Source organism: Sprattus sprattus (assembly GCF_963457725.1).
Source record: "Sprattus sprattus genome assembly, chromosome: 10".
Taxonomy (NCBI): domain Eukaryota; kingdom Metazoa; phylum Chordata; class Actinopteri; order Clupeiformes; family Clupeidae; genus Sprattus; species Sprattus sprattus.
Genome location: NC_137908.1, coordinates 2,514,185 through 2,525,104, shown reverse-complemented (window position 1 = coordinate 2,525,104; position 10,920 = coordinate 2,514,185). Strand labels below are relative to the sequence as shown.

General features: G+C 45.2%; 1 protein-coding gene across 1 annotated transcript in view; it reads left to right on the top strand.

The window, feature by feature from the left end:
* Positions 1-10,920, top strand: part of prelp (proline/arginine-rich end leucine-rich repeat protein) — a 15,252-nt gene extending 4,332 nt beyond the window's left edge. The window contains exons 2-6 of the mRNA XM_080846196.1: positions 5,872-6,247; positions 6,536-6,631; positions 7,216-7,413; positions 8,050-8,380; positions 9,838-10,920. Coding sequence (XP_080702322.1) covers positions 5,876-6,247; positions 6,536-6,631; positions 7,216-7,413; positions 8,050-8,380; positions 9,838-9,998 — 1,158 coding nt within the window. The 5' untranslated portion in view covers positions 5,872-5,875 and the 3' untranslated portion in view covers positions 9,999-10,920. The remainder of the gene's footprint in view (positions 1-5,871; positions 6,248-6,535; positions 6,632-7,215; positions 7,414-8,049; positions 8,381-9,837) is intronic.

Here is a 10,920-nt window from a genome sequence, read left to right as displayed (position 1 = left end):
TCTTGACTTAATGATGTCATTACACAGTTAACATTCCAAATACAAGATTATACATATTGTTATTCTAATGCTCTGAGTCTACTGTCACTGCCCCTATGTGGTTTGGAGAATATTACTATGATAATAAGAAACAAAATGAAGTTTAATTAACTGTCCACGCATGTGGACACCATGCACGAAAGGGCTAGAATGACCAAAGGTTCTTTGGTGTTTTCTTAATAATCTTAAATTGTATTCTAGAATGACCAAAGGTTCTTTGGCTTACTCATTTACTGCTGTAGCCTAGGAAGGACCTTTAAAGAGCTGAAAGGAGAAACTTGAAGTATCCCTTGTTGAATGGCATCAGATAAGCCATGAGAACCCTGCAAGGTTCTAGATAGAGCCTGTTTTTGTCCAGAGATGGTGCTGAACGCAGTGGACAGGTCCATTTGGGCTTTGATATGTCCGGTGAGCATATGGGCCTTCAAAAACCAGACACCTTAAGCACAACCAGGCCTCTTCACATGCTTCCATATGTGGCCCTGCTTTGATGTGTGTTATGGGCTAAGACCACAGCCTGGATCAGTTGGAGACCCCCGACCGGATGGTAGTGGATTCAGATAGATAGAGAGACTAACTGAACTCGGCCCAGCTTCACCTGCAGCCTTTTCCCATTAAAGATCTGCATACCTCCTCCTGAACAGGTGGGAATCACCTGGTGACTGACCAATGCTATATACACCTCCTCCTGAACAGGTGGGAATCACCTGCTGACTGACCAATGCTATATACACCTCCTCCTGAACAGGTGGGATTCACCTGGTGACTGACCAATGCTATATACACCTCCTCCTGAACAGGTGGGAATCACCTGGTGACTGACCAATGCTTTATACACCTCCTCCTGAACAGGTGGGAATCACCTGGTGACTGACCAATGCTATATACACCTCCTCCTGAACAGGTGGGATTCACCCTAACCCTGCACATAGTTTCCTACTCACACACTCACTGCCCAGTCACCTCACTGGAGCCACACACACACTCACTGCCCAGTCACCTCACTGGAGCCACACACACACACACACACACACACACACCTCACTGGAGCCACACACACACACACACACACACACACACCTCACTGGAGCCACACACACACACACACACACACACACACGCACACACACACACACACACACACACACACACACACACACACACAGGTGTAATTTATTTGCTATCAGTCCCAGATGGACTGTTTCCACTAAAGACTGGCGCCCTCCTGAGGCTTAAGCCCACCACTACTGCTAAGCACTCTCATTTGTAGTTCCACGTTGGTGAAGGGAACTGCCTAGTACTACCAGAGCAGGGGCGTCCCTCTCTACCCTCAAGAAGCTTTTGAAGACCCAACTCTTCAGAGAGCACCTCCCTTCCTTACTGGCACCTTGACTAGTGCTTAACTTGCACTTCAGCAGTTACATTACTGCACTTCTTTTTCTTTTCTATGTCGTTTTTCTATTTCTTACGTAAAGTAGTATTTACTGATACACCAGGTTTTATTGCTCTTAGTTTGACTGTTGTACTCTCCCTTGTTAGTCGCTTTGGACAAAAGCGTCTGCTAAATGACTAAATGTAAATGTTAATGTTTCTAGTGTTGGGGTTCTCTGTTGCTAAGCACTGTTTCTAGTGTTGGGGTTCTCTGTTGCTAAGCACTGTTTCTAGTGTTGGGGTTCTCTGTTGCTAAGCACTGTTTCGAGTGTTGAGGTTCTCTGTTTGTGATGTAAACCACTCCTCATGGAAACAGAAGACCAGGCTAGTCGAGAACTCTTCTATATATAATATATATGTTTAGCAGGTGTAGTGTGTAGAGATATATGTTTAGCTGGTGAAGTGTGTAGAGATATATGTTTAGCTGGTGTAGTGTGTAGAGATATATGTTTAGCTGTAGTGTCTAGAGATATATGTTTAGCTGTAGTGTGTAGAGATATATGTTTAGCTGTAGAAGGTGGTATGTATGTTTAGCTGTAGTGTATAGAGATATGTGTTAGGCTGGTGTAGTGTGTAGAAGTGATTTCTATATTTGGCTGGTGTAGGGTGTAGTGATGTATGTTTGTCTGGTGGAGTGTGTAGTGATGTATGTTTGGCTGGTGTAATACTGTAATATGTATTTGGCTGGTATAGTACTGACATGTAATAGGTTTGGCTGGTGTAGTGTGTAGAGATGTATGTTTGGCTGTTGTAGTGTGTAGTGATGTATGTTTGGCTGGTGTAGTGTGTAGAGATGTATGTTTGGCTGGTGTAATACTGTAATATGTATTTGGCTGGGATAGTACTGACATGTAATAGGTTTGGCTGGTGTAGTGTGTAGAGATGTATGTTTAGCTGGTGTAATACTGTAATATGTATTTGGCTGGTATAGTACTGACATGAAATAGGTTTGGCTGGTGGCTACAGCATTGCGTTATGGGTTTGGCTGGTGGCTACATCATTGCGTTATGGGTTTGGCTGGTGTTCAGTTGAGGCAGGTCGTACGTCACTGCCGTGACCCGTCAGGGTTCTGGTTTCCTCTGGCTTCCTTTTGGACCAGGTATAGCCGGGGCGGTTCTGTTCCCCTTGTTGAGTTGGACTCCCCCAGGGCTCTGGAGCACAATGAGTGCTTTGTCAGCGGCCAGGCACCCCAAGTCTGCTTCCCCTGCTCCTCCTGCCTCTCCTGCTTCCCATACTTCTCCTACTCCTGCTTCCCCAGGCACCATGAGTCTTCCTCCTGCTCCTCCTGCCTCTCCTGCTCCTCCTTGTCCTCCTGCTCCTCCTGCTCCTCCTGCCTCTCTTGCTCCTGCTCCTCCTCCTCCTGCTCCTCCTGCCTCTCCTGCTCCTCCTCCTCCTCCTGCTCCTCCTGCCTCTCCTGCTCCTGCTCCTCCTCCTCCTCCTGCTCCTCCTGCTCCTCCTGCTCCTCCTGATCCTCCTGCCTCTCCTGCTCCTGCTCCTCCTCCTCCTCCTGCTCCTCCTGCCTCTCCTGCTCCTGCTCCTCCTGCTACTCCTGCTTCCCCTGCTTCAGCTCCTGCTCCTCCTGCTCCTCCTGCTACTCCTGCTCCTCCTGCTACTCCTCCTGCTACTCCTGCCTCTCCTGCTTCTGCTCCTGCTCCTGCTCCTGCTTCTGCTCCTGCTCCTGCTCCTGCTCCTGCTCCTGCTCCTGCTCCTGCTACTGGGGGGCCTTGGGAGTCCTGTCTGCCAGGCTGCCTGTTCTTTCTGTGTTTCCTGTTTTTCTAAGGGCTGTGAACGAGCTAATGGTACAGCCAGAACCAGACAAGATGGGGGAGAGAGAGGGGGACAGAAGGGGGGGAGAGGGGTAGAGAGAGGGGGAGAGAGAAAGTGAGAGGAGGGGTGGGGGGTAGTGAGTGAGAGAGGAAATGTCTGCAAGCTCAGACTGTGGCAGAAGCTGGGGATCACTTACTCACCCACTGGGAATTGTGTGTGTGTGTGTGTGTGTGTGTGTGTGTGTGTGTGTGTGTGTGTGTGTGTGTGTGTGTGTCTGGATGCCAGGCACTTGATTTGTGCAGAATGACTTTAATGGTCATATGAATATTACATAACCTAGGTTATTTTCCCTCTCAGTTCTGCAGAGGTTTCTGTGGTATACACAGTTATTGTAGGGATTTGGTTGGTATTTAACTATTAATAAAGCATGGACTGTTTCTCAAGCTGGGACAATCATCACTGCTAACACGAATAAAATGATAAAAACATGAAAAAATAACTGTGCAACTGAATCATGTCCTGCTTTTGTGTGTGTGTGTGTGTGTGTATGTGTGTGTGTGTGTGTGTGTGTGTGTGTGTGTGTGTGTGTGTGTGTGTGTGTGTGTCTTGCTTCTGACACGTGCAGCACTATTTGAGATGATGTAATGTGTGTGTTTGGCGCTTGGAGGATGAGGGTGTGAGATGTTGCGTAACCAACAGGTGTCATCTCCCCCTTATGTGCCGTGGTTCTGCTTAAGGTTTCCTCCTGACTAACAGGGAGTTTTTTCTTGCCCCTGTTGCCATTGTGCTTGCACTAAGGGGGTTCAGGCTCTGGGCTCTGTAAAGCGCCTAAAGGCAATTGTATTGTTATGGTGCTATATAAATACAATTGAATTGAATTGAATTGAATTGAATTGAATTGAATTGAATTGAATTGAATTGAATTGAATTGAATTGAATTGAATTGAATTGAATTGAATTGAATTGAATTGAATTGAATTGAATTGAATTGAATTGAATTGAATTGAATTGAATCTCCCTGTCTCTCCCATGCCCACATCCACTGCTGAGGTGCCCTTGAGCAAGGCACCTAACCCCAATCACTGCTCCCTGGGCGCCGCTGAAGGCAGCTCACTGCTCCGGGTTAGTGTGCTTCACTGTGTGTATCACTGTGTGTATCACTACCCTGGATGGGTGAAATGCAGAGATGAAATTCAGAGTGTGTGTGTGTGTGTGTCACTATCTCTGCCGCAAACAGTCACTAGTCACTAGGGCTCATTTCCATACCATTCCATTCCATTCTCTGTCAATTCAATTCAATTCAATTCAATTCAAATGGCTTTATTGGCATGAATGTACGATACACTGTTGCCAAAGCACTAATAATAATAACAATATAATAACTAGAAAATGCATTTCCTGAAGGAAATACCAGTGCATGAAATGCAAAAGTTAGGAAAGGAAGAAGAAAAGAAAGAAGAGTGAAAGAAGGAAAGAAGAGTGGAAGAAGGAAAGAAGAAAGGAAAGAAGAGTGAAGAAAGGAGAGAAGAGAGGATGAAGGAAAGAAGAGTGAAAGAAGGAAAGAAGAAAATAAAGAAGAGTGAAGAAAGGAAAGAAGAGTGGAAGAAGAAAAGAAAGAAGAGTGAAGAAAGGAAAGAAGAGTGAAAGAAGGAAATAATAGTTGAAGAAGGAAAGAAGAAAGGAAAGAAGACTGAAAGAAGGAAATAAGAAAGTAGAGTGAAGAAAGGAAAGAAAAGTGAAAGAAGGAAAGAAGAGTGGAAGAAGGAAAGAAGAGTGAACAAGAGTGAAAGAGAAAAAAAGTGAAAATATTGAAAAAAGGAGATAAAAATGGAGTGAAGAAGAGAGATTGAGTGTAAGAGAAAGAAGACTGAGAGGGATAGAGAGAAAGATGGAGAGATGGAGAGAAAAAAAAGTAGAGAATGTAAGGTGTCTTAATGTTCCTATACAGTTAAATTGAGAGGGACAGAGAAGAGGTTCCTTGGATTTGGCGCAGGTGTCAGTGAAGCACAGGTGCAAGCCAGTTTAAAGACCCTATTATGATGTCATAATGGCCCAATGTAAGTCAATGGGAAAATTTAGATTCGTTTTTATTTAATATCTTAAAAAGTATAAAGTTTAGAAAAGTGAAAAATACATAGCATAAGTGTCCTTTACAAGACCTACGTGACAAAGTTTGAATGAAGTTTCTACGTTAAGCGGTTCGGGCTGAATTAATCGCAGAAAAAGGTGAGAAGAATAAGAAGAAGAAGAAGAAGAAGAAGAAACCTAGGAATAACAATACAGGGCATTTCATGCACTGTAATAACAATAGTAAAAATAAGAATTGGTAATGCAGGAACAGATAAATTATGTAAATACCAAGTAAAACGAATAGATACATAAAAAAAGTAGTCATTACAATTCATTAATTATAATAATTACATAAAAAAAAAAACATATACAGTAATAGATAAGAATAGATAAAAACAAAAAAAAACTATGAGTTCAGGCCTATGTTTATAGGTGATATGGCCTGCTCACGGAGGATGTGGCAGGACTGCACGTATTCAGAAGCCAAAAAGATACATGTCTCAATTTCCCCCAGGAGGAATGGCAGTTTCTGTTGGTTATCTAGGTTCATGTCTGTCTCTGCAGGACCATGAGGGCCCAGTTAGGATCGTGTTCCCTCCTGCTCCTCCTCCTGAGTCCCGTCCTGCTGGGGCAGAGAGCTCCGCAGCGAGGAGGGCGCCCCAAGAAGCCGCCGCGCCCCACTGCCACCCGCAAACCGCTGGTGCCCGCCTCCAAGAAGCCGCTGGCAGCCGCAGCGGAGCTGGCAGAGCCCGCGGAGCCCACTGACTTCCCCCCGCCCATCCTGAACCCCCCCTCGCCCTACTCCGACTGCCCGCGCGAGTGCAGCTGCAACCCCGTCTACCCCCACGCCCTCTACTGCGAGAACCGCAACCTCCGCCGCGTCCCCGTGATCCCCGCGGACATCCACTACCTGTACCTGAGGAACAACTTCATCGACGAGGTTTACATTTATTTATTCATTTACATGTATTCATTGACATTTATTCATTGATATTTATTAATTTACATTTATTCATTTACATTTATTCATTTAGCAGACGCTTTTATCCAAAGCGACTTACAAGGATGTGTACACATTTTCAGTGATGGCACACTGCACATCAGGAGCAATTGGGGAGTTCAGTGTCTTGCTAAAAGACGCTTCGACAGGGAATCGAACTAGCAACCTTCTGATTACAAAACGACTTTACGACTCTACCTCCTGTACCCCTGTCGCCCCCCCCCCCAGGTGACGGCCGAGTCCTTCAAGAACGCCACGGGGCTGAAGTGGGTGGACCTGGCCAACAACCGCGTCCGCCGGGTGGACCGCGAGGTGTTCAAGAAGGTGTGTGTGTGTGTGTGTGTGTGTGTGTGTGTGTGTGTGTATGTGTGAATGTCTGTATGTGTGAATGTCTGTATGTGTGTGTGTGTGTGTGTGTGTGTGTGTGTGTGTGTGTGTGTGTGTGTGTGTGTGTGTGTGAGAAGGTTCCCAACCTCCTCTACCTCTACATGCTCCTGCTCCTGCTACTGGTTCTGCTCCTGCTCCTGCTCCTGCTAATATTGTGTGTGTGTGTGTGTGTGTGTGTGTGTGTGTGTGTGTGTGTGTGTGTGTGAGTAGGTTCCCAACCTCCTCTACCTCTACATGCTCCTGCTACTGGTTCATGAGGATTAATTTAAAAGAATAACTGTGCAACTGAATCATGCCTTGCTTCTGTGTGTGTGTGTGTGTGTGTGTGTGTGTGTGTGTGTGTGTGTGTCTGTGTGTGTGTGTGTGTCTGTGTGTGTGTGTGTGTGTGTGTGTGTGTGTGTGTGTATGTGTGTATGTGTGTGTGTGTGTGTGTGTGTGTGTGTGTGTGTGTCTGTGTGTGTGTATGTGTGTATGTGTGCGTGTGTGCGTGTGTGTGTGTGTGTGTGTGTGTGTGTGAGAAGGTCCCCAACCTCCTGTACCTCTACATGGAGAGGAACCAGCTGAAGGAGATCCCCGACGCCCTGCCCGAGAAGCTGGAGCAGCTCCGTGTCAGCCATAACCAGATCTCCAAGATCCCCGCCGGAGCCTTCAGCAAGATGGAGCACCTGGTGCTGCTGGACCTCCACCACAACCGCATCAGCGACAGCAACCTGGGCAAGGTTAGGGTTAATGTTATTGTTATATGTTATATGTTATATGTTATTTGTTATATGTTAATGTTATATTGTTATAGGTTATATGTTAATGTAATATGTTTTTTTTTTTAATTGTTATTGTTATATTGTTATATGTTATATGTTATATGTTATATGTTATATGTTTTATTGTTATAGTGTTATATGTTATAGTGTTATAGGTTATATGTTACATGTTTTATGTTATATGTTTTATTGTTATTGTTATAGTGTTATAGAGTTATATGTTATTTTTTGGTAAATGTTACTTGTTATCTGTACAAACACACTTTGACTTTGACTTTAGAACATCTTCAAGGACCTGACGAGCCTCATGCAACAATAAACACACTTTGACTTTGACTTTAGAACATCTTCAAGGACCTGAACAGCCTCATGCAACAATAAACACACTTTGACTTTGACTTTAGAACATCTTCAAGGACCTGAACAGCCTCATGCAACAATAAACACACTTTGACTTTGACTTTAGAACATCTTCAAGGACCTGAACAGCCTCATGCAACAATAAACACACTTTGACTTTGACTTTAGAACATCTTCAAGGACCTGAAATGCCTCATGCAACAATAAACACTTTGACTTTTACTTTTACTTCAGAACATCTTCAAGGACCTGAAGAGCCTCATGCAGCTCAACCTGGCGCACAACATCCTGAGGAAGATGCCCAGCGGCGTGCCGCCCAACATCTTCCAGCTCTTCCTCGACAGGAACAACATCGAGGACATCCCCCAGGGCTACTTCAAGGACTTCACAAACCTGGCCTTCGTCAGGCTCAACTATAACCAGCTGAACGACAAGGGCGTCCCCAAGATGGTGTTCAACGTCAGCAGCCTGCTGGACCTGCACCTGGCCCACAACAAGCTCAGCGTGGTACCCCACTTCAGCTCACACCTGGAACACCTGCACCTCAACAACAACCAGATCGAGTGTAGGTACCCCCTCACCCCTCACCCACATGGCACCTCAACAACAACCAGATCGAGTGTAGATACCCCCTCACCCCTCACCCACATGGCACCTCAACAACAACCAGATCGAGTGTAGGTACCCCCTCACCCACATGGCACCTCAACAACAACCAGATCGAGTGTAGGTACCCCCTCACCCCTCACCCACATGGCACCTCAACAACAACCAGATCGAGTGTAGATACCCCCTCACCCCTCACCCACATGGCACCTCAACAACAACCAGATCGAGTGTAGATACCCCCTCACCCCTCACCCACATGGCACCTCAACAACAACCAGATCGAGTGTAGATACCCTCACCCCTCACCCACATGGCACCTCAACAACAACCAGATCGAGTGTAGATACCCCCTCACCCCTCACCCACATGGCACCTCAACAACAACCAGATCGAGTGTAGATACCCTCACCCCTCACCCACATGGCACCTCAACAACAACCAGATCGAGTGTAGATACCCCCTCACCCCTCACCCACATGGCACCTCAACAACAACCAGATCGAGTGTAGGTACCCCCTCACCCCTCACCCACATGGCACCTCAACAACAACCAGATCGAGTGTAGGTACCCTCACCCCTCACCAGCAGTGCAGCTGGGTCTGGAGCAGGACAAGCGGTCTGATGATACAAAATGGCCCTGGTCTAACCCTGACTCAGCACATATTCAACACTGGTCTAACCCTGACTCAGCACATATTCAACACTGGTCTAACCCTGACTCAGCAAATATTCAACACTGGTCTAACCCTGACTCAGCACTGGTCTAACCCTGACTCACCACATATTTAACACAGGTCTAACCCTGACTCAGCACTGGTCTAACCCTGACTAAGCACATATTTAACACAGGTCTAACCCTGACTCAGCACTGGTCTAACCCTGACTAAGCACATATTTAACACAGGTCTAACCCTGATTCAATATAGAAATGGCCCTTAGCTGTGATGCAGCACAGACCAGGCCCTGATCAAACCCCAGTCCAACACATTAACAGACCTAAATGGGTCAGGACGACCTTTGCCCTCTGCCTTCAAAAGGTCATAACATTCTCATAATCCAGACTGACTGAGATGACTAAACATATTCTGCAGAAATGAGATACGTCCGTTTCTAGTTTTTACTCACTTTTAGACATATTCTCATTTCCAGAATTGAAAGATAATATGTCTAAAAAATGTACTTTTCAGTATTTTTCACAGTCTTAACCCCTATCAGTCAGCTATTCATACTCTGATGAAGGGCAGCTTAATCAAAGCTCAGTAGGTTTATAAATTGTGTGTTTGTTTTTCCATTTCTCAGTAAGTTGGTTAACTCTGTGTTTGTTTTTCCATATCTCAGTAAGTTGGTTAACTCTGTGTTTGTTTTTCCATATCTCAGTAAGTTGGTTAACTGTGTGTTTTGTTGTTTTGTTAGATATAAACGGCACAGAGCTCTGTCCTCTATCGGCGAGCCCCTTCGACGCGGGGGAGGGCCCCAGACTGAGGTACCTGCGGCTGGATGGAAATCACCTGGCGCCCCCCATCCCTATGGACGTCATCACCTGCTTCAGACACCTCCACTCCATCGTTATCTAGAGTCACTAGCAAGGGAACTACACACACACACACACACACACTCACACACACACACACACACACACAGACGCAAACATACGCCATGCACACACACACACACACACACACACACACACACACACACACACACACACACACACACACACACAGACGTAAACATACGCCATGTACATAAACACACCCACAGTGTGCACACAGGACATGTGAAGACACACAGACAAGCACACACACACATGCTGACATACACACAAGCACAGACACACACACACACACACACACACACACACACGTAGAAACACACTCTACAAATCTGGTATTCCTGCCCTTCTTGATAGTACTTGGTTGAAACTGAAAAAAAGGTTTGAATGTCTGAATAATTTTTTTTTAAGAAAAAAAAAGAGCGAGATCTTTGCAAACTTGAGGACATGTTTTACTGTAGAACCCAGAGGAAGGCTTTGCTCATGTAGACAGCCAGACGAGACGAGACGAGACGAGACGAGACGAGACACTTGTGTAAATCATGTGACTACCATGTAGTTGAACATGTCCTTGATGCGCTTGGCGGTTTTTAGGGTGTGTGTGTGTGTGAGGAGATCTCTAATATGGATTTTGTATAAATCAGTTCTGTAAAATAAAAATAAATCCATTCTTCTTCTGTATCTCAGTGAAATGGTGTGTGAGGTGATTTACAAACAGATGCTATTTTTAAACTTTTTAAAACATTTTAAGCTATTGGCTATGGTTGTCACTAGGTTTGATGATATACTGCAGGATATGTGCAAAAATGAATGAGTTCTTAAATATGTTAAATATGAAACAGATGATGTCTGTGGTGCTAATTATAAAACTGTAATGCCTAAGTAAGGGAGTGGTGCATTTTGTGGCTAAAATAAAAGTTTTAATAAACTCACATTTTAATCAA